Source organism: Miscanthus floridulus, chromosome 2, assembly GCF_019320115.1.
Source record: "Miscanthus floridulus cultivar M001 chromosome 2, ASM1932011v1, whole genome shotgun sequence".
Taxonomy (NCBI): domain Eukaryota; kingdom Viridiplantae; phylum Streptophyta; class Magnoliopsida; order Poales; family Poaceae; genus Miscanthus; species Miscanthus floridulus.
In genome coordinates, this window is record NC_089581.1 from 111,252,175 (window position 1) to 111,276,764 (window position 24,590).

A 24,590-nucleotide genomic window follows, 5' to 3' on the forward strand; every position below is an offset into this window, starting at 1 on the left:
GATTCAAAAATGTGTATCTCCTAGTTGGTAGATCCAATTGCTATGGCTCCAATTTTGTTGAGTTCCTAGTAATGTCTAGTATTTAATAAAAATATTATATGAGCACATGTTTTAGAAATTCTGGATAAATTAAATAGGACTTTGAAATGTGTTTTTGGATACATGCAAACTTGTTTGAATTTTATCTTGAGTTTCTGTGGTCCAAAAATGATGAAATTTTATGGGCAATCTAGTATTACTTAGTAGAATCTCTGGTTAAAATTTCAGAGCCAGTGCATGTATAGTTTTTAAGTTATAGAATTTCGTTTTATCAATAGATGGATCTTGTGTGAATTTTCATAATTTTTCTATAGATCCAGTATAGGTAAAATTTGGTGAGTAAGGTTCTTATGCTAGAATGATGCTAGGAAAAATGTGAAATCTGTTGCTTGACACTTTTCATTAGGGTTTCCTAATTATGCTAAAAATGGACATACCACGTGTTATTTTAGGTACAACAAGTTCTGCTTGCTCAATGGCTTTGAAAATTTTATGGTAGTCTATGTGAAGCATGAGATAGCCACTGTAATTTTTGTAGATTTTTGTGAGCAGTATTACTATATATTGCTTTAATCACCTAATTAACTAAATAAATTGGAAAAGGATATTAAATAATTTATTTAGAAGTTAGCACTATACTTTCTAGTGTTCCTCTGGTATGTGCAATAAGTTGGTAAGCTTGGTTTGGTCAAATTAGGCTTTTGCATCATCGTTAAATAAATAAGTTAGTAACCCTACCGTTCTGGATAAATTCTAAATTCGTTTTGGTTAACGTAAGTATCATGCTGTGATGTTTACAATTGTTTTATAGAGAATTTCATAAGCTTTCCGGAATGTCCTCATACAAGTCATTTGGGATTGTAGAACTCTGGTTGTGATTGAATTAAGGGACTACTTGTATACATACGAAGTTTTAAATGTTAAATTATGTATACCTTTACTATTTCTAAGATTATGGTAATGTTCTTAGGTGTTAGGCCTTTAACTGAAGATGAGCAGCTTTACCTTAGGTTATGCAAGTTAGGTAAGTTGATCTTGTTCTTCAAGTTAAGTTTTGATACATGTTTTAAAGTGATTTGAATAGAGCTATTCTTAATCGGTAAACGAGTGTCCAGTGATGTTTCGTTAAACACTTACTGTGATTCATTCATCATGAGCATCATATCATTCCTTATGCATCCATGATATTTATCTTGTGCATCGGCATGCAATAGGTGTTCCGGAGGGAGTTACGCTTCTGGAATTCGAGCCAGTACTTCCGGAGGAGCAGCAGCAAGCTCAGGAACAGGAGGTGCAGGCCCCCGAAGAAGGAGTCAGCGAAGAAGTTCTTGAGTGCCCCGATCACCAACCTTCATCTTTTCTGGAAGGCAAGCCCCGGAGCATTCTAAGACTCCTATGTTTTCAAAATGGTTACTTTGAGTATCTTTATTTATTGATGCATTAAGTGATAGGAATTGGATGCGAACACTTCCTGCATATATATCTATTCCTTGGCTAGTATACGTACCCTGAATCCTATTTAGGTCCAGGAGCGAATCAAAGCTTAGCCATGCTTAGACCGGTAAAAGTCAGGTGATTTCCTGTCACCTGCATATTAGAAAAATGTCTGGTCACGGTTGGCTATAATTGCTATCGTGGAGAATAACCATGTGTTAATAATGAATTGTGACCGGGTGGGAGGTCGATAGAGAAGCAACAAGGCAAGGAGGTCTTGGTTGTGGATCTATCCCCGTCTGTGTCGGTTAAGGACCGATTCGCTGTACATCCTCATGTCATGTTGAACGCATGCCTATCACTTAGTTGGCCGGATAACTCGTTCCGACCGCGAAGCCGAGTAGCTCAACTCAGGCCGGAAGACCGAGAAGTGAAAGTGCGCACCCTGGTGGTAGTAAGGATGTGCGGGAAGCTATTGGCGTAAGTCCGAGGTGAGATTGACCACCTGGCAGAGTGGACTCCCTGAGGGTGCGGTGCTGCTCGGAGCCGCGATTCCTGAGATGTACCAAAGGTGACCTAAGGCTGCCTTCGCGAGGTATGCCTGGGTTTGTGTTAGGAATACCCCTCCAGCTGGATAGGAATTGATTCGAATCGCCGTCTCTCCCGAATAGTAAGAACTTGACTGAGCAGCGGCAACGTAGATGCACTTAATTGAACTTGATGGTTAAATTGATGATGATGATGATACAACATTATACCGGATATGGTTACTAATGTTTGGAGTTAATCAATTGCTTGCTCTAGTACATGTGCTAATCTAGTTGATAGGTTAATATTGTTAAATTGCTGCTTACTCATAAAGCAAATTCTGCTCTCGTATCACTAAAGCGTTTATGCAAAATGGTTGTCAAGCTTGATCCACCGATAAAGCCTTGCATAATCCTTGGTGTCATTTATTTCTGGTTTACGACGGGTAAGTCTAGCTGAGTACCTTCTCGTACTCAGGGTTTATTTCCCCCTTGCTGCAGATGACGTGCTATATAACGGCTACTGCAAGTATTGTCTCCACCCTACGGGGGATGAAGACTAGATCATGGGCATGATCATCAATGTTATCTCATCTTACTGCTTTTGCTAGATATGACTATGGTACTGGCTTGTATTTGAACTAAGTGTGTGTGATGGTGTTAAACTACTTTGCTTTCGCTATTTGTGAACTCGTTTTGTAATAACTATGTGTACTCTGATGTATGTGGTACTTATGAATTACTTGTGAAGGGATGTAACATGTGGCTTGTTATGTTGAATTACTGTGATCTTGGTTGTATGCAAGTTGGTTTGAAATCCTTCGTGGTTTCAGTTGACTACCGGGTTTATATGGGTTCAAGTATGACGGTTTGATCACTCCGGTGATTGCTTTTGTACTTGTGCTCTTATAAATTGGTCGGTTCTGTTACAGCTGGCATCAGAGCTAGATTCAACATTAAACATGTCATATGTGTATTTAAAACAAAAGCTTTTGTTTGCAAAAATCAGTTTTGACAAAATTATAGTTATCTTTATATAGGTGATCAAATCTGAAATTTTATCTAAGTGCCAGTTGTCATATCCTCTATGCGCAAATAAGGACTTTTAGGTGGCTTATTTAAGTAATAACTTTTGGGGGTTAATTGCTTTCATTTTATTTCGTCGTCCATACGGCGTGCTATTGTATGGATGCCATCCGCTGGGATGGTAATGTATGGATCAATTGCCTCTACGCCCAGGTAAAGTGAGTTGTGAGAGCATGACCGTTCAACTGTCGGTCTAGGGGAGAGTTAGCTATGGTTACCGGAATGTTTACATGTTGCACACATGTACATATGAAGGTACTTAATTGTGGGTGTATCAATCGGGTAGCTTTGGATACCGAAGTATATATATCCGGGGATGTATATATGGAGAGTATCTTAGTTTACTGCTTTCATTGCATACTTATTTCTTTTGTTGGGATGGGCTGCAATGAAATTTTCTGCAAGTACACTAACAACGCAATGCGTAGCTCGACTAGATACGTATATGAGAGAACGTATGTATGCCACCGTCTATGTCGCTAGAATGTTAAATTTTCTTAAGATTCGTGAGGACGTACGGAACGTGCATGCATCATGTTTACTCATGCCATTACATTTTTGCATCACTCCCTCCCTTATCTTTAATTATTTTGTTATAGTTTTCTCATCCTGTAAGATAATCCTCTCCCACCCAAGTTGCAATGCTACTACTGATGGCCGCACTAGCACTACCGCCCTAGAGCAGTACATTCCTTCATGTGTTTGGCACCCCAACCCTGTTGAGGATGGTGTTACATTCAGTAGGATACACGGAGCAGTCTCGTATACTTAGACGTGATCTCTGAAACTTGAAGTTGATCAAAAATTTGGCATCTGAGTGTATGCATTGCATGAATATGCGGAGTAAAGTTATGGTGATGTTGAGGATGAATTATTGTGCCTCTGTTTATTGTATGAAATTAATCTCTCCAATAAGTTCAGTTGGCATAATTCTACAATTCGTCTGCAATGTATTTGACATCGTCCATCATTACTCACAAATGCGCTTCTGCAGATGTCGCGCAATCTACGTTCAGGCCATGGTGGGGGTAGTGGTGATGATGATCTTCCACCGCCACCATCGCCCACACCGTCTGATCTGTTGGCTATGCTCGTGGAAGGTCAGCGTGCGTTGGGGGATGCTATGCGTACCATGGCCCAGCATCAAGCCCAAGGCCGCAATCAACGTCCGGGACCAGAGCCTAACTAGTTTAGTGATTTCAAGGAATTCCAAGATACCAAGCCACCCGTCTTCAAGGAAGCTGAAGAGCCACTCCAAGCAGAAGAGTGGCTAAACACGCTTGAGCACAAGTTCCGTTTACTCAGGGTGACAGAGTAGATGAAGGCAGAGTATGCTTCGCATCAGCTACAAGGACCAGCAGGTATATGGTGGCGACATTATCGGTCCACACTACTAGAAAATGCCCAGATCACTTGGAATCGATTCCAGGAGGCTTTCAAGAGTCATTATATTCCTCCCAGGTTGATGGCCATAAAGCACAATGAGTTTATGAAGTTGGTGCAGGGCACCAAGACACTCACTGAATATCTTCATGCCTTCAACCATCTGGCAAGGTATGCTCCAGAATTCGTTGATTCAGAAGCAAAGAAAATTGCTAGCTTTAAGAGAGGGCTTAGTCCCAAACTGATGAAGTCCATGGGGAACAACAAGAGTATCACTTTCAATGAGTTCGTAAGTGATGCTCTTACTCAAGAGAATAACGATAATGTCTATGCCGCGTCCAAAAGTCACAAGAGGGTCTTTGAGGCAGGTGTCTCTCAGGCTAGAGCTCCAGTAGCAAAGACTCAGTTTCGCCCACCGACTATAGCCGTTTAGTACCGGCCGCCACAAAAGAAGAATCAGGCAAAGACTGGGTTCAAGAAGGCATTCACTGTACCTCTTCCAAAGGGTACCATAGGACCAGGAAATTCTTTTGTTCCGCCAGCTAATAGGCCCTACTGGAATTGTGGCAGGACAGGTCATTGGTCCAAGAATTGTCCGTATCCTCAGAAGAACAATCAGAAGCAAGGGAATTCTGGTGCTCGTCAAGGACATGTTAACTACACCAACGTGACCGAGATACCCTCAGGAGAGGTAGTCACTGCGGGTAAGTTTCTTGTGAATCACCATCCGGCAGTTGTACTATTTGATTCTGGTGCTTCGCATTCATTTATGAGTCCAGCGTTTGCATCAAAATACAATCAGAAGGTAATTACAGTATCTATGGGTAGTTATTGCATTAGTGCAGCTGGAAGTAATATTTCGACCAATCAAATAGTGCTAGGGGTGAGTATTGAAATAGAGGGACGAGTGTTTATGGCCGATGTGGTAGTTCTGCCGGGATTAGGGATAGATGTAATCTTGGGAATGAAGTGGATGAGCGGTCATGGAGTGCTCATTGATACTTCCACTAGGGTCGTTATGTTGAGGGATCCTATCAGCAAAGAAGCCTTCCTTGTGCCACTTCCCAGAGAGCTAGAACTCCACAACACTGCTAATGCTATCCAGACCCCGAGAATCGAGGAAGTCCCAGTAGTGTGTGAATTTCCAGATGTATTTCCTGATGATCTACCTGGTTTACCGCCGGATCGAGATATTGAATTCAAGATCAAGTTAGTGCCGGGCACTGCACCTATTTCTAGAAGGCCTTATAGGATGCCGCCCAATGAGTTAGCAGAGCTTAAAGTTCAGTTACAAGATCTGTTAGAAAAAGGTCTTATCCGACCTAGTGCGTCTCCTTGGAGTTGTCCTGCTATATTTGTGAAGAAGAAGGACAAGTCATTGCGCATGTGTGTGGATTATCGCCCACTTAATGCGGTGACAATCAAGAACAAGTACCCATTGCCCCGCATTGATATTTTGTTTGATCAGTTGTCTAAGGCAAAGGTATTCTCTAAAATTGATTTGAGATCTGGTTATCATCAGATAAAGATTAGACCGGAGGATGTGCCTAAGACCGCTTTCTCCACTAGATACGGGTTGTATGAGTATCTGGTTATGTCTTTCGGCCTGACCAATGCTCCTGCATACTTCGTATATCTGATGAATTCTGTGTTCATGGAAGAACTGGACAAATTTGTAGTTGTCTTCATTGATGACATCTTGATCTTTTCTATAAATGCTGAAGAACATGCCGAGCATCTGAGAGTTGTTTTATCCAGGCTACGAGAGCATAAGCTTTATGCCAAGTTCAGTAAATGTGAGTTTTGGCTTAAGAAAGTACCTTTCTTAGGTCATGTGTTGTCCGATGAAGGGATTTTGGTTGATCCGTCTAAGGTGCAAGAAGTCATGAATTGGAAAGCACCAACTTCAGTACATGAGATCAGAAGTTTCCTTGGTTTGGCTAGGTATTATCGTCGATTCATCCCAGATTTCTCTAAGGTAGCCAAGCCCATGACCAGGTTGCTTCAAAAAGATGTAAAGTTTGTTTGGACTCCAGAGTGTGAGACTGCTTTTTGCACTTTGAGGACCTTGTTGACATCAGCTCCTGTGTTGGCACAACCTGACATTGAGAAACCTTTTGATGTGTTTTGTGATGCATCAGGTACCGGTTTAGGGTGTGTCCTTATGTAGGAAGGTCGAGTTATCGCCTATGCCTCACGTCAGCTAAGGAAGCATGAAGCTAATTATCCAACTCATGATCTTGAGTTAGCTGCGGTTGTGCATGCTTTGAAGATTTGGAGGCATTACTTGCTCGGTAACGTGTGCCATATTTATACCGATCATAAAAGTCTCAAGTATATCTTCACTCAACCAGAATTGAACATGAGACAGAGAAGATGGTTAGAGTTGATTAAAGATTATAACTTAGAAGTTCGTTATCATCCGGGTAAAGCAAATGTTGTTGCCGATGCTTTGAGTAGGAAATCTCACTGTAATTCTCTCTTGGAGGCAGATTATCAATTGGCGCATCTGTTACATCCTGCTGTGTTGCACAGTATTACCCTTAGTTGCTCTCTAGAAAGTAAAATCATCGAGCTTTAGAAAACCGATGTGGGTGTGTTCCACATCAAAAGAAAGATGAAGGAACAAGAGACAAAACACTTTCGCATTGATGAGAAGGGTGTTCTATGGTTTAAGGATAGACTGGTAGTACTGAAGGACAAAGAGCTTAGAAACCAAATCTTAGGAGAAGCTCACTCATCCAAGTTATCTATCCACCCAGGAAGTAGTAAAATGTATCAAGATTTGAAATCTCGCTTTTGGTGGACCAAGATGAAGAAAGAAATCGCAGCTTATGTTGCAAGGTGTGACAATTGTTGTAGAGTCAAAGCAATTCACATGAAGCCTGCTGGACTTCTCCAACCATTGTCTATACCAGGATGGAAGTGGGAAGAGATTAGTATGGATTTTATTGTTGGACTTCCCCCTACCCAAAAGAATTTTAATTCCATATGGGTGATAGTGGATCGTTTAACAAAGTCTGCTCATTTCATACCAGTTAGGGTTGACTATCGGCCAAGTGATTATGCTGAGCTGTATTTTAACCAGATAGTACGTCTCCATGGTGTTCCTAGAACCATTGTATCCGACCGAGGACCTCAGTTCACCGCTCGTTTTTGGGAACAACAGCATAAGATGATAGGGACCAACTTAGTTAGAAGTTCTGCTTATCATCCCCAAACCTCCAGACAGACGGAGCGGGTAAATCAAATATTGGAAGACATGTTAAGAGCTTGCGTCATATCATCCAAAGGTTCATGGGATAAGTGGTTACCCTTGGCTGAATTTTCCTATAATAATAGTTATCAAGAAAGTATCAAGATGGCCCCGTTCGAAGCGTTATATGGTCGCAAGTGTAGAACTCCTTTGAACTAGGTTGAATCAGGAGAAAGGAGATACTACGGCATTGATTTTGTCGAGGAGGCTAAACAACAAGTCCGTACTATCCAAAAACATATGAAAGCCGCTCAAGCTAGGCAGAAAAGCTATGCGGATAAAAGAAGGAAGCCCATTGAGTTTGAAGTGGGTGATCACGTTTATCTGAAGGTATCACCGATGAAAGGTGTGCAGCGATTCGGAGTAAAGAGAAAGCTTGCACCTAGGTATGTAGGTCCATATCCGATCTTAGAGAAGAGTGGGAATGTAGCTTACAAGATAGAGTTACCTTACGGGATGAGAGCTATCTTCAATGTTTTTCATGTATCTCAATTGAAGAAATGTCTCCGTGTTCTCGAAGAAAAAGTTTCACTTCGAGATGTCAAGTTGAAATCAGATTTATCCTATGAAGAAAGACCAGTGCGGGTTATCAACACGAGAGAAAGAGTAACCCGGAATCGTGTGGTTAAGTTCTACAAGGTTATGTGGAGTAACCAGGGTAGTGAAAGCGATGCAACGTGGGAGCGGGAAGATTATTTGAAGGATGTATACCCTACCTTTTATTCAAAATGGTACGCTTTTCAAATCTTGGGGCGAGATTTTTATAAGGGGGGAGGGCTGTAACACCCTAGGTGTTTGGCTTCTGCATAATTGCATTTCATTTCATAAACATGTGCACCATCTATGTCATCATGCCATTTGTCACTAAAACATGCATATGCAACATTCGCATATTCTGTCTGTTCATACTTTCTTGCTTATGAATGGTAGTAGTGCAAAAATGGGAATGCAACATTAATTTCTCATACCTGGAAACATGGCACCATGGTAGGAATGTGGCAAGTTATGCTTGCAACAAAATTCATGCAACATATGAAACATTGCATTACAACATATGAGTGAATTGCTTGTTTTAGTTGTTTCATCACACGTGATCGTTAGAAGTGGTATAACCATTTTGTAAAGTGGTTGATCATGGTCTATTACACCTTAACTACACTTAGGTTACTTGTTGGAACATTGTTCATGTAGATCAAAATGACCAAAATGCCCTCAAGTGAAAGTTGACTAGAATTGACCCTAGAAGTCTCACTGTTTGACTATTTCAAAAGTCCAACTTAGAGAATTTGCATGGCTGTGCACTCTTTACAAAAGTTGTAGCAAATTTATTAAGGAACAAAAGTCTCCATATGATCATGCCATGAAAATGTATAGAACATGCTCTAACATGGCCCACAAGTCTGAAGTACATGCTGATTTCATGCTTAGCAAATTTTTCTAAGTCCTAAGTGAAGTACAGTTTCATGAGCTGATGTTGGGAGCGCTGTATCTCACTAACCAAGCCAAACTAGCTCGAGCTCCAATTAGCAAACTTGTAGTACTCACGTAGGTCTCCAACTTTGTTAACTACAACTTAACCCAGATCATCACGGTTTGAGAGATCCATCACGGTTAAGTTTGGCTGTCAGTCATGGTCATCAATCACTGAATCGCCGTTTTCTGAAAATGTTCAGTAGCGTCGTGGCCGACCGGTTCAGAATCCGCTGGCCGCGTGGTGCCACTCGTCACCGCTCGCCTGAGCGCGTTGGACACGCGCCGCGGACGCCCTGGCATGCCCAGCCGCGTCTTGAAGCCACCCCGCACATGCCCGACGCACTCGCCTGCCCCATTCGGTTCCCTCTCGCCCTCACTGCGCGCTGCACCGAGCCGCAGACGCTCGCCATTGCTGGCCGGGCCTCCGCCGTCACCTCGCTCTCGCGCCACTACAAAAATGTTGCTGCCAGCCAGCTCCAAGCTCCGCCGTGACCTCCTCTTGCTCATCGTCGCCTCGACGCAGTCAGTCAACCGCTGGTGAGGCCGCTTTCGGCATTTCCACGCCGTCGCAACCTCGTCGGAGGTGAGCCCGCCGTGGCCAAACACCACCGGGGCTCTCTCCCTCCTTTCTCTCCCATCCCTCGTTATCCTTGCGAACTACTGATGCTCCCGCCAGTCTTGGATCGGACCGCCTTGGCTGGAGTTGGCTGGCATGCCTTGCGCAGCACCGCCGCAAGCGCCATTGCCGTCGGCGACCTCCTCCTCGGTAGCTAGGGAGCCCGTTTTCTTCTCCCATCGGCGCGGGGCAGTGAGCTGAGCATGTTGGTGCCACACCCTTCACCGGAGAAGCCACCGGCGGCGAACTACGCCACCGCCGTTCCTCCTCCCCTGTTTTCTCTCACTGGCGCGCGGGGCCCTTTGTCAGTCGCCGCTGCTGAGGAAACCACCAGCCTGGGCCACGCCGTGTGGCTGGGCCACTTGCGCATGCGTCATGGGCCGCCGGGTCCTTCGGGCCGGCCCAACAGCAGTAGACTATTTTTTTATTTGTTTTGTTTTTATTATTTCACAGATTGGTATATAGATTCAAAAATGTGTATCTCCTAGTTGGTAGATCCAATTGCTATGGCTCCAATTTTGTTGAGTTCCTAGTAATGTCTAGTATTTAATAAAAATATTATATGAGCACATGTTTTAGAAATTCTGGATAAATTAAATAGGACTTTGAAATGTGTTTTTGGATACATGCAAATTTGTTTGAATTTTATCTTGAGTTTCTGTGGTCCAAAAATGATGAAATTTTATGGGCAATCTAGTATTGCTTAGTAGAATCTCTGGTTAAAATTTCAGAGCCAGTGCATGTATAGTTTTTAAGTTATAGAATTTCTTTTTATCAATAAATGGATCTTGTGTGAATTTTCATAATTTTTCTATAGATCCAGTATAGGTAAAATTTGGTGAGTAAGGTTCTTATGCTAGAATGATGCTAGGAAAAATGTGAAATCTGTTGCTTGACACTTTTCATTAGGGTTTCCTAATTATGCTAAAAATGGACATACCACTTGTTATTTTAGGTACAGCAAGTTCTGCTTGCTCAATGGCTTTGAAAATTTTATGGTAGTCTATGTGAAGCATGAGATAGCCACTGTAATTTTTGTAGATTTTTGTGAGCAGTTTTACTATATATTGCTTTAATCACCTAATTAACTAAATAAATTGGAAAAGGATATTAAATAATTTATTTAGAAGTTAGCACTATACTTTGTAGTGTTCCTCTGGTATGTGCAATAAGTTGGTAAGCTTGGTTTGGTCAAATTAGGCTTTTGCATCATCGTTAAATAAATAACTTAGTAACCCTACCGTTCTGGATAAATTCTAGGTTACTGGAATTCATTTTGGTTAACGTAAGTATCATGCTGTGATGTTTACAATTGTTTTGTAGAGAATTTCATAAGCTTTCCGGAATGTCCTCATACAAGTCATTTGGGATTGTAGAACTCTGGTTGTGATTGAATTAAGGGACTACTTGTATGCATACGAAGTTTTAAATGTTAAATTATGTATACCTTTACTATTTCTAAGATTATGGTAATGTTCTTAGGTGTTAGGCCTTTAACTAATGATGAGCAGCTTTACCTTGGGTTATGCAAGTTAGGTAAGTTGATCTTGTTCTTCAAGTTAAGTTTTGATACATGTTTTAAAGTGATTTGAATAGAGCTATTCTTAATCGGTAAACGAGTGTCCAGTGATGTTTCGTTAAACACTTACTGTGATTCATTCATCATGAGCATCATATCATTCCTTATGCATCCATGATATTTATCTTGTGCATCGGCATGCAATAGATGTTTCGGAGGGAGTTACGCTTCTGGAATTCGAGCCAGTACTTCTGGAGGAGCAGCAGCAAGCTCAGGAACAGGAGGTGCAGGCCCCCGAAGAAGGAGTCAGCGAAGAAGTTCTTGAGTGCCCCGATCACCAACCTTCATCTTTTCTGAAAGGCAAGCCCCGGAGCATTCTAAGACTCCTATGTTTTCAAAATGGTTACTTTGAGTATCTTTATTTATTGATGCATTAAGTGATAGGAATTGGATGCGAACACTTCCTGCATATATATCTATTCCTTGGCTAGTATACGTACCCTGAATCCTATTTAGGTCCAGGAGCGAATCAAAGCTTAGCCATGCTTAGACAGGTAAAAGTCAGGTGATTTCCTGTCACCTGCATATTAGAAAAATGTCTGGTCACGGTTGGCTATAATTGCTATCGTGGAGAATAACCATGTGTTAATAATGAATTGTGATCGGGCGGGAGGTCGATAGAGAAGCAACAAGGCAAGGAGGTCTTGGTTGTGGATCTATCCCCGTCTGTGTCGGTTAAGGACCGATTCGCTGTACGTCCTCATGTCATGTTGAACGCATGCCTATCACTTAGTTGGCCGGATAACTCGTTCCGACCGCGAAGCCGAGTAGCTCAACTCAGGCCGGAAGACCGAGAAGTGAAAGTGCACACCCTAGCGGTAGTAAGGATGTGCGGGAAGCTATTGGCGTAAGTCTGAGGTGAGATTGACCACCTGGCAGAGTGGACTCCCTAAGGGTGCGGCGCTGCTCGGAGCCACGATTCCTGAGATGTACCAAAGGTGACCTAAGGCTGCCTTCGCGAGGTATGCCTGGGTTTGTGTTAGGAATACCCCTCCAGCTGGATAGGAATCGATTCGAATCGCCGTCTCTCCCGGATAGTGAGAACTTGACTGAGCAGCGGCAACATAGATGCACTTAATTGAACTTGATGGTTAAATTGATGATGATGATGATACAACATTATACCGGATATGGTTACTAATGTTTGGAGTTAATCAATTGCTTGCTCTAGTACAGGTGCTAATCTAGTTGATAGGTTAATATTGTTAAATTGCTGCTTACTCATAAAGCAAATTCTGCTCTTGTATCACTAAAGCGTTTATGCAAAATGGTTGTCAAGCTTGATCCACCGATAAAGCCTTGCATAATCCTTGGTGTCATTTATTTCTGGTTTACGACGGGTAAGTCTAGCTGAGTACCTTCTCGTACTCAGGGTTTATTTCCCCCTTGCTGCAGATGACGTGCTATATAACGGCTACTGCAAGTATTGTCTCCACCCTGCGGGGGATGAAGACTAGATCATGGGCATGATCATCTATGTTATCTCATCTTACTGCTTTTGCTGGATATGACTATGGTACTGGCTTGTATTTGAACTAAGTGTGTGTGATGGTGTTAAACTACTTTGCTTCCGCTATTTGTGAACTCATTTTGTAATAACTATGTGTACTCTGATGTATGTGGTACTTATGAATTACTTGTGAAGGGATGTAACATGTGGCTTGTTATGTTGAATTACTGTGATCTTGGTTGTATGCAAGTTGGTTTGAAATCCTTCGTGGTTTCAGTTGACTATCGGGTTTATATGGGTTCAAGTATGACGGTTTGATCACTCCGGTGATTGCTTTTGTACTTGTGCTCCTATAAATTGGTCGGTTCTATTACAGTGATTCTCTCCACTGTTTCCAAAATTCTCACTGGATATTCTTTGTATGATAGATCCCCTCGGATATCCAGTTCTTCCAAAGGTAGTTGTTCCTCAGGTACTCTCAAACATTTCTTAAGTTGCGACACATGGAAGACATCATGAACACCTAAAAGCTGCTCTGGTAATTCTAGCTGGTAAGCAACTTCTCCTCTCTTGTTGATGACCTTGAATGGTCCCACATACCTAGGTGATAACTTTCCCTTGGTATGAAATCTCTTAACTCCTTTCATAGGTGAAACTTTGAGATAAACAAAGTCACCGATTTCAAACACCAAATCTCTTCTTCTCGTGTCTACATAGCTTTTCTATCGAGACTGTGCAACCTTCAAGTTTTGCCTTATTGTTTGTACTTGTTTTTCTGCCAGTTGCAAAACATCTAGTCTAAAGACTTGACTTTCCCCTGTTTGATTCCAAAACAATGGGGTTTTGCACCTTCTGCCATACAATGCCTCAAATGGTGACATCTTAAGACTCTTTTGGTAGCTATTATTATAGGAGAATTTGGCATAGGGCAAACTCTTATCCCAACTTGTCCCATACTGTAGAGCACAAGCTCTTAGCATATCCTCTAAGATCTGATTTGTTCTCTTGGTCTACCCATCTGTCTGAGGATGGTAAGCTGAGCTAAAGTTCAACTTCGTATCCATGGACTCATGCAATTTTTGCCAAAAATGTGAAGTGAACTGTGTACCCCTATCTAAAATAATCTTCTTTGGTACTCCATGTAAACATACAATCCTTTCCATGTATAACTCTGTCAACTTTGCACCTGAATAAGTTATCTCGACCAGGATGAAATGTGCCACTTTTATCAGACGGTCTACAATTACTTAGATAGAGTCAAATCCTCTCTGTGTACAGGGTAATCCAACTATGAAGTCCATTCCAACTTCTTCCCATTTCCACTTGGGTATCTTCATAGGTTGTAGTAAACCTGCTGGCCTCTAATGTTCTACCTTTACTCTTTAGCATGTGTCACATATGGCCACATGTTCAGCTACATCTCTCTTTAGTCCATACCACTAGTATCTCTCTTTAAGATCAAGATACATTTTAGTACTCCCCGGGTGTATGGAATAGGCTGAGTCATAAGCTTCCCTCAAAATAGACTCCCTAATAGATTTCACTTCTGGCACACAAATCCTTTTGCCAAACCATACTGTCCCTTGATCATCCATGTGGAATCCTAGGGCTTTACCAATCACTATACGTTCCACAATATCCTTGATCCTCTCATCATTCAGTTGTCCCTTACGAATCTCTTGTTCTAGAGTAGATTCTACCTCTAACTCCATGGTGTTAGCCATAATACCCAAATTCAGGTATTTGAACTCCTCACACAACTCTTTAGGTAGTTGAGTTGTATAGGCCATGTTCACATAACTCCTACTCAAGGCATCTATGTCACACCTGGTTTCATAAAACAAAACCGAATCCACATCCCATGTATGCCAGGATCTATTTATTCATCCATGTGATGACAAAATGATACATTGCAATGTTTATTACAAAAGCGATTACATATATCAAAAATGACCAGAGGGCCTAAACACAAAATTACATCAGAGTTCTAGCATAGCAAGGTCTCCATCCCTTCAGGCAGCTGACCAAGGGTACACTAGCCTAGCATCGACACCATCCTCTGGAAACACCATCTTCTAGAAACTCCATCTTCTAGTCCGAACCGCTGGGTGGGGTAGCAAAGGGGACAAAGAGAAGGGTGAGCACATCGAAATGTACTCCACAAGTGTAGGAAAGTATGACATGCAGGCCAACACAAGGAAAGGCTAACAGGGTTTAACACAAGCCCTTAAGCAACACACCTATGACCTTAAACCTTAAGCACCTATTTAACTAGATGAGATCTTCCTTCACCTCGAAGAACCACTGTAACAAACACTCGAATCCCATCCGAGCACCACACCTGGATCCCATCCAAGCAAACCAACACTTGGATTCCATCCAAGCCTCCCAACTGAACCAGACCCATCTAATCAAGAAGAAGTCCAGGCCGCTCTTGACCATGAGCACGGCTGATATATCAGTTTTATACTCTATAGAGGTTGCACACTTTCACCACGAGTCATGTTTCCCCGTCACGCTTCACACTACCTAGGTGCTTAGCGGGGTCACACTACAAGGCCTTTACAAAGTCCCTCCAAGTCTATTTTACACCTTCACTAAGGTTTCTAACCGCTAACAGTGGGTACCAACACCACTGCAGAAGCCCCCTCTTGTGCCACATAAACCAATTACTTGGCCAGGGCCAGAGCCATATAACCCTCGAGGTTGTGCTGTTAAGCCGGGTTACTTATCCATGAACCGGTCCTTAGAATCCAAGCAGGAACAAGCACAATCCATTCCACCAATTCCAACAATCCACCAGAAAACATTTACCCAAAATCTGGCACACACCACCACCAAAACCAACCATCCTGCTGGATTCCTATTCACCATGTTGCTATAAACATTACCAACCCAATTTGCATAAATCATTAATCAATTATTAAATGATAACCTTTCCAACCCAAGACTGCAAGCTAAGCAAGATAGCTACCCAACCAACCCAGGTTACAAGGATGATAACATCAAGTTCTAGTAAACCCTAACATAGGATTCAAATGATGACTCTGCATGCAACTAATGGTCTAACTACGCTAACTCCAAGTAAAACAAATGTAGGAGCAAGATGGTCAAGGACACTTGCCTTAGGCTTAGAAACGCATAACAACTCAACTCTTGGTCTTCGAGGTCCACCGATGACTTCTCTTCCATCGCGACAAATCTTCGGGCGCATAGACATATAAGCAAACATATACAAATAAATAAAAGTAGTACACCAAACATGATAAACAACTTATGAAAAGGTTACTTACACATAGGTCTTGTTTCTACGATCGCGTGAGCGCAAGAACCACTGAAAACGGAGATCGAATGGAAAAGATACGGACCCCAAAAGATTTATCGAGAGGAGGGGCATTTTAGGTATTTCACTTGAAAAGCGCTGAAATAAATGAAATAATTAGTACTAGCGGGATTAAACAATGATAGGAATATATATTGGAGAGATGAAACTGAAAGAATTGAATTCAGATATCATACGGATGAATAATAGATGAAAAGGACGCAAGTTAAATGAATCATGGACCTATCTGCGATTTCAGAAAATAAATAATCATGAAATAGTCCTTCTTCCTCTGGATCGAAATCGCTACAGTAGAGTTATGGATTACTGTTTACGCGGCGCTGCACAGGGGGGAAACAAGGCCGTCTGCGAGGGGAAGCAGGGCCGACCGGGAAAACTGGCGGCGGGGGCTGGCGATCGGCCAGGGATAGCCACGCGAGGGCAGAGCCGGGCTAGGGCCGCGGCACAGTAAGCAGCAAAGCTGCACAGGGGCTCGCGCAGGGCACAGGGAGGAGAGGGGGCGGCCTTGGCCAGAGGCTCAGCCAGCGGGGGCAAGGGATGGCTGGTGGGGCCAGGCAGCGGCGCGGTAGTGCTAGCCCACGGCCTGGGGCTGGCCATGAGGGCAAGGGATGGCCGACAATGGTGATGCTCGCCGGAGAAGGAAAAGAAAGGATGGGGAACGGGTCAAATAGTGACAGATTCGCGAAACGAAATGAGAGACCGTGTAGAGGAGATCAATACAAACCTCGTGATGGTCTTGGAATTTGCAGGGGACACCGAAGTTGGCCAAAAAACCTCGCCAAACCTTTGCCGAAAAAGTTCACCGTCGCAACTTCGGCGATAGACGTAGGGCAAACGGATTGGCGGCTCGCGAAACCGATCATACTTTTGCAATTAGCGCGAGAAGGAGAACGATGGCATGTATTTATATGTAGGGTTTGGGTCGGTGGAAAAATTAGGGTTTTTGGGATTATTTTAATTTCGTGAATTAAAATAATTTTAGAAAATCCAGAATTGCTTTTTAAGCCACGAAAATAGCCCGGAGCTCAGAAAAACCCCCAAAACAATCCTGGAGATAGATTGAATGATGAGGAAGTCCACTAAAGTTGTTTGAGCTCACAAAAAGATTGTTGCAAAGATCAAGGAAAATATTAAGCTCAAGGAAAAATGAATTTAATTCCAGAAAAGGTTGGAAAAAATCCTGAAGAACGAGAAACGTTGCTCTATCTTATTTCAAAACCATTTGCACTCATAAACACCGAATGCAACCGACATGAATGCAACACCCTTCATATTATATTATAAAAGTTATTTAAAAATCAACATTTTTCACATTATAAACTGCAAAAACCCTAATTAAATCTTGGAAACTTTAAAAAATGATAAAAGCATTAATTTTATTCAGTAAAAACTATTCACAACCCAAAATGGAATTTTTGGGGTGTGACAGTCTGCTACAACATTAGCCTTTCCCGGGTGATAGTGTATATCCAAATCATAATCCTTGATTAACTCTAGCCATCTGCGATGCCTCAGATTTAGATCTGACTGTGTGAATATGTACTTCAAACTCTTATGGTCCATATAAATCTCACACTTATGACCAATTAGGTAATGCGTCTAAATCTTGAGAGCATGTACCATAGCTGCTAACTCTAGATCATGAGTCGGATAATTTAACTCATGTTTCCTCAGTTGTTTGGATGCATAGGCAACAACTCTGCCCTCTTGCATAAGAACGCTGCCTAGACCTTGCCGTGAGGCATCACAATAGATAGAGAAGCTTTTGGTGAGATCAGGTAAGATAAGCACTGAGGTAGAAGTCAATCTCTTCTTCAACTCCTCAAAACTGTCCTGACATTGCTTAGTCCATACAAATTTAGCATTCTTTTCTAACAAAGAAGTCATGGGCTTGGCTAATTTAGAGAATCTCTCGATGAACCTCCTATAGTACCCAACCATACCTAGAAAACTCCAAATCTCACTAACATCCTTAGGTGGCTTCCAACTCAACACATCTCTAACCTTCTTGGGATCTACTACTAATCCTCCATTAGATATTATGTGACCAAGGAAAGATACTTCTTTTCGCTAGAACTCACATTTGCTAAACTTAGCATAAAGCTGATGTTCTCTAAGCTTCTGCAACACCAACCTCAAATGTTCTTCATGTTCTTCTTCATTCTTAGAGTACACTAATATGTCATCAATGAACACGGTGACAAACTTGTCAAGGTACTCCATGAACACTTTGTTCATTAGATACATGAAGTAAGCAGGTGCATTTGTCAGACCAAAGGACATGACTGTGAACTCATACAGTCCATTTTAGGTCACAAAAGTAGTTTTGGGGATGTCAGTACGTCTTATCCTCAACTGATGGTATCCAGATCGAAGGTCGATCTTGGAAAACACACAAGCCCCTTTCAACTGGTCAAATAGGTCATCAATTCTAGGCAGTGGGTACTTATTCTTAATTGTGACCTCATTAAGTGATCTGTAATCTTTGCACATTCTCTGTGTACCATCTTTCTTCTCTACAAATAGTACTGGTGCACCCCAAGGTGAAGAACTAGGTTGAACATAACCCTTATCTAACAATTCCTTTAATTGTTTCTTAAGTTCTGCTAATTCATTCACTCCCATTCTATAGGGTCTCTTAGCTATGGGTGCAGTTCCAGGTAAAAGTTCAATTATAAACTCAATGTCTCATTCAGGTGGCATACCTAGCAATTCCTTAGGGAAGACATCTGGGTACTCGTTTACTATCCTTATATCCTCTAAGGTTGTGCCCTCCAACTGATTAACCCGGCATATTTCTACAGCTGACTATGTTGCCACATACTCAACTTCCTCTCCGGATGGAGTGGTAAGATTCACGGAACTATTGCCACAATTAATAACTGCCTTCTGCAATCTTAACCAATCCATACCCAAGATGACATCAATACTAGATGAGTCTATAACTACAAGGTTTGCTTGAAATTCTACCCCTGTTATGCTGAGACTAGCAGCTAAGCATATCCACTCTGCTTTCATTACCCCTCCAAGTGAGATTACTAGCATGTGTTTCCTCATAACACTTACTGGAATACCATGCTTCTTTATGAATGTATATGCTATGAAGGAATGCGAATCAACAGAATCAAAAAGTACTGTAGCTGAGTTTGAGTTGACCAGAAATGTACCGATCACCACATCTAGTGCTTCCTGAGCTGTTTCAGCAGTTACATGATTCACATTCCCCCGAACATAATTCTGCTATGTGTTAGCTATTCTCTTGGGGTATCTGTTAGAGTAATGTCCTGGCTCTCCACAATTGAAGCATTTATTATCATTAACTGCATTTAGCGCTTTTGGTGCGCCATTCTTCTATGGAGCATTGGGGGCATTGTTGGACTGCTGCTGGCGCTGAGCTAGTGCCTTGTACTACTACTGCTGCTGCTGTGCACGTTGGGGTTGCTGGTTGTGGTTGACTGGACCTGACTGACCTTGATAGCACTGCTAAGGTTGAGCTTGTTGAGGATTGGCACGGAAATGAGAGTTGCTCCTAGATTGCTATCCTTGAAACTTCCTCTTTTTGTCCTCCATCTGGTGACGCTTGTTCTCGATCACCAAAGCCTTATCCACCAGCTGCTAGAAGCTAGCAAAAGTATGAGACAACGACTGGTACTGGAGACCATCATTTAGGCCCTCCATAAACAACTCCTGCCTCTTCTCGTCCTCATCTACCTCAGTTGGTGCATACCGTGACAATTGTATGAACTTGTCACGATATTCAGCAACAGTCATGCTCCCCTGCTTGAGAGCCAAGAACTCCTTCTTCAACTTCATCAGTCCTGCAGGCACGTGGTGAGAGCGGAAGGCACTGCAGAACTCGGCCCAAGTGATGGGATTAGCTTCGGTATGGTTGAAGCGGAATGAGTCCCACCAATCCAATGCAGCTCCTTACAACTATCCAAAAGCATATAGAACCTTCTCCTTATCATCACACTGGGCAATCTCCAGTTGCCTCTCAATGGCACGTAGCCAGTCGTCAGCCTGGAGTGGGTCAGTAGAGTGCTTGAATACAGGTGGGTGTCCTTTCAAAAACTCTCCCCACTTATCTCTGACATGAGGGGGTGCATTCCCATTCCCTTGCCCTATGTTCTGCATGTTCTGGGCCATCTACTGAAGCAACTATCTGCATCATCATCAGCAGCTCCATGGTGACTGGAGGAGGTGGTGGCAGGTCCTCGCCTCCCTGGTTGTTCCTCCTGGTGTTCACCATCTATAGATGCATCATATAAGTCGCACATGTCCAAGCATATAACTCTTAAAAGATAATGGTGTAACAAGAGTAGGTGTCACAAGATCAAGACAAGAGATATGTGTAGGGTATACAAGAAGATAACTGTTCTGAACTTTTCCAGCGAGTTGGACAACAGCAGTGCAGTAAAACGAGAATATCTCACTCTCTGTTTAATATCCGATTGCACATGTTACCTTTCTGGAAAGCTTATGAAATTCTCTACAACTTTCATTAAGAACACTTTTTCAGATTCTGAAGTTTACTTAGCCACATACAGACAACAAGCAGTACTGTTCCAGAATTCTTACAGCACAGAAACCTCAACTTACAACAACTGTATCTCACAATTTATAATAGGTATTGAGGTGATTCCAGAGCCAAAAGAAAGATGTTGAAGTCTACTTTGTCTCCATAAAATTTTCATGACCATTGTACAGCTAGAACATGAGATATGAACTGATAAAGACGGACTGCTCAGAATGATACAGAATGGACAACATGATAAAACGAAACCCAACTATTTATTCATAATATCCTTAAACCTTAACCTTAACTAAATGACCGTGGACATGCCCACAAGTCATCACAATCATATCAAAGATCCAAATCAAGCATTGTTCATAATGATAAACATCCAACCATGTAAGTAACACATGTTCTACCATTAAAAGAAAGAAACTAAACACTCTCTCGCGCATCTACACGTGTTTATTACATATTTTTAAGACTTCCTCCTATGGGTACGGGCCGACATTGGTGCTGGTGTTGGGGTCTCCAAACTCTATTCTGTTCCTCAGGGGTGATGAGTAGGTACACCTGGCGCTTCCACATCTGGACCTCCTTGCTGTTGCTTCAGTGTAGCGTTCTCATGGGCAAGCTGTAGATATGCCTTCCCCATGACATCGAGCTCATCCAGGGCCTAATCGAAGTCAGTGTTGGTCTCAGCCAAGCACAATTGGGTAGGCCTCAGCCTCAGGTTTGCCTCTCCAAGTGGTGCAGCGATGTTGCATGTAGACTGGCCGCTCCGACGGTGGGGAAGATATCTGTCGTCCTCCTAGGCGATGTCGTCGAAGTGGCGGTCGCGGTTGACTACCAATGCCTGTCGAGCTGCATCCCTGATGACGGCCGCACGTGTGAGCCCTGGAGTGATGGCACGGTGGATGTAGCGCACCAGAGTCCCCTCATAGATGTACACTTCTGTTTCCCAGAAGCCAGTGTAGTCGGGGTGGGTCCAATGCTCCGTCCTGTACTAAACAGTGCCTCCAGCGTGGTAGCGATGTACAAGTGCAAGAAGCTTGGGATGGTAGTAGGCATCACCCTCCAAGTCGTAGTGGATCTCTGTAGTCCTCCCCTGAGCCAACAATGCATTGTGATCATCATCACTATCACCCCCATTTCCACCATCTCCTCCATCATCACCATCATTACCATCTCCACCATCTCCACCATCATCACCTCCATCAGAATCAGAATCATCAGAGTCATCTCCATCATCGGGGTCACCAGCTCCCTCCTGGCCACCTTGTTCATTCTTCTCCATAGGATCCTCCTCAGACTCCTCTATCTCAATGGGCTCCTCAAACATGGGCCCCTCTTCTATTTCTTCATCCATTGGATCTTCCAGCACGTCCTCCAGAGGTTCCCCCATGGGCACCTCCATAGGTGGTTCCTCTTCCAGGTTCCTCAGAGCTTCCATCGGATGTGCCGGGACACACTTGCCCAATGTGAACCTGGTCCTCCTGGTGGGCATCATGATGGTCCTCTTGCATGGGGTCTGCTTGGTGTGGGCCATCTATAAGAATGAAAAGGTTGAGTACTAGAATAAAGTAATTTTTGGCAACAGATAAAGAACAGAATATAAGCAAAAATTTTATAGAAATTAAAGGTAGTAAAATAAAGATAATGTGATCCTAGAAACGTCCATTTCTAACAAGGTTGATCGTCCTACAGTCAGTTATAGCTCTGATACCAATTTGTCGCACCCAATTTTGCATAGCAAAACCAGGTACTCATATATGTGCGCCCAAGATGTCCAAACACACACATATACCACAAATTGCAATAGTATCAAAGTAATGTACTTATTACATCATGTGGGGGTATTAACCCCTATACCCTTATGGCTAGGCTTGGGCCGGCCTAGACTAGGGGGTCTGGCCCACTAGAAGACAACGCGCGGCCTGGCCAATCTGCTCGGAGTCCCGCGTAAGGAATCAAGGCAGACTTGGAGATTAAGCAAGATCCTAATCGGTTAGAATAGGAATCCTTATCCGGCCACCTATGACAATTGTAACTAGTTAGGATTAGTTTCTAGATCTGTAACCCTGCCCCCCAGACTATATAAGGCGGGCAGGGGACCCCTCTCAAAAAACATCTCATTGACATACAACAATACAATCAGACGTAGGACGTAGGTATTACGCCTTCACGGTGGCCGAACCTGGATAAAACCTCATGTGTGTCTTGCGTCACCATCTCGTTCGTAGCTTGCGCACCTGTCTGCCGATAATCTACTACCTTGGGCATACCCCTAGGTAGACTGCCGACCATATTTCCTTGATAGTGGTGCGCTAGGTAGGGGGTCTCATCCCCGGTTCCATGGCTACGCCGAACGGCCTCATGTTCACCATCGGCCAGATCACCTAGACCACTGGCTCTGACAACTTCATCGCCATGACCACGGAGGAGGCACAGATCCAATCTGTGTTGACCACTGCTTCACCGGCATTGGCTACGGCTCCGACCATGTTGGACCTAGCTCTAACCACACCAGCATCGTCTTCAGCCATGCCAACAACCCGTCGTTCACTTCCTCGCTACAAAGGGAGGCAGATCGACAACATCGACCTGCTCGACTCCATCGATCGGGTCGGCACCAAGCTTGTTGAAACCCTAGCTCTAGTAGATTAGATTCAAAATCAACCTACCAAGCAGGTAACCACTACCCACAATAGATCTACTCGACCAGCTCAGGCCAGTCGTCCTACACGACTCGGTACAGATCTTGTGGTCATGTCTAATCCTGAAGGGCGCTCTGTTCATCACTAACCAGCCCCCGCGATGGGTCTCTGGCTCTCCGAGTGTGAAGCCTCGATGGAGAACTACCAGGCTTAGCCCTATGGCCTATGAAACACTGTTTCCAACCACACGCACAATATACAACGCTGCTCGGATCTGTGTTCTATACATCGACCTCGGCCAAAGCCATGCAACTTTGTCAACATGGTTCGGATCGAGGAGTATCAAGAAGGGTCGGTCCACATAGTTCAAGAGGGCGGTTCAAGCTCCCCGTCCAGCATTGCATCTATTGGCTCCGTCCACACTGAGCTCCAGCGTCGTGACAATGAAGAAGTTGAATATGATCTGGATATCCCAGACCACTCCCTGGGTTTTCCACAATTCCCATCTTTCCCACCAAGGCGAGGAGACTTGATCAATGTCGTCAGTAATGATGAACCATCGGCAGTTGGTGAAACAGAACAAGAAAGGCTAGCATGCGAAGCACGCAATATTGACTGGTTTAATCGTAGACAAGCCGAAGCCGAGGCAGAAGAGGAGGCACGACGCATAAGGTTCCAGCCACGTGATCTCAATAATGCCTTTGATAGGGTAGGGGAAAATCAGGTCTTCAGGACTCCAAGCGCCAACATAGCTGTTGCTATGGCGACAATGCAATGACTACCCAATACCCCGGAAATCCAAGCAATTCATGATGATGTACAAGCCTACCTGACGGCTGCTATAGCCCAGGGCGCAGAAATTGCAAACCAAGCCCAGGCTCCGACCGTCTCAGTCGAATCAAGCTGTAGTCGCTAGTACTCAAGCCACCCACAGTCACCCAACCAACGTGGCTCACGCAACAACGACCCATCAGACAACCGTCAAGGCAGAAACAGTGGTCATGATGGTGGTCGGGACGACAACCGCTGTGGCTACCAGGATGACAACCACCGAGACAACCATGACAATCGCCGTGATAACTGCGGTCGTGGGGTCAACCAGGGGGGCAATCGGGATCGCCGTGATGGCAATAACGATCTCTGCCATTACCTCAGAGAACGCGATCTGTGCGATCGCATTAACCAAAGAGCCAACGATCGTACATCCCATGAAAGCTATTGCCGTATGGAATAT

At 43.4% G+C, this 24,590-nt stretch overlaps 1 protein-coding gene across 1 annotated transcript; it reads right to left on the minus strand.

Annotated features, from left to right (window-relative positions):
* Positions 1-19,801: 19,801 nt before the first annotated feature.
* On the minus strand, positions 19,802-20,332 carry LOC136536872 (uncharacterized). The gene is made up of 2 exons (XM_066529023.1): positions 20,121-20,332; positions 19,802-20,033 (listed from the first exon to the last, which is right to left on the minus strand). The coding sequence occupies exons 1-2, from the start codon at positions 20,330-20,332 to the stop codon at positions 19,802-19,804; spliced, it is 444 nt and encodes a 147-aa protein (XP_066385120.1).
* Positions 20,333-24,590: the final 4,258 nt, after the last annotated feature.

Excerpts from the sequence above, each read along its gene's own strand:
- LOC136536872 (XM_066529023.1), bottom strand. The coding sequence starts at position 20,332 with ATGGCCCAGAACATGCAGAACATAGGGCAAGGGAATGGGAATGCACCC. Across the intron at positions 20,034-20,120 it reads GTTCTATATGCTTTTGGATA|TGCCTTCCGCTCTCACCACG; the intron begins GTTGTAAGGAGC and ends CGAGTTCTGCAG.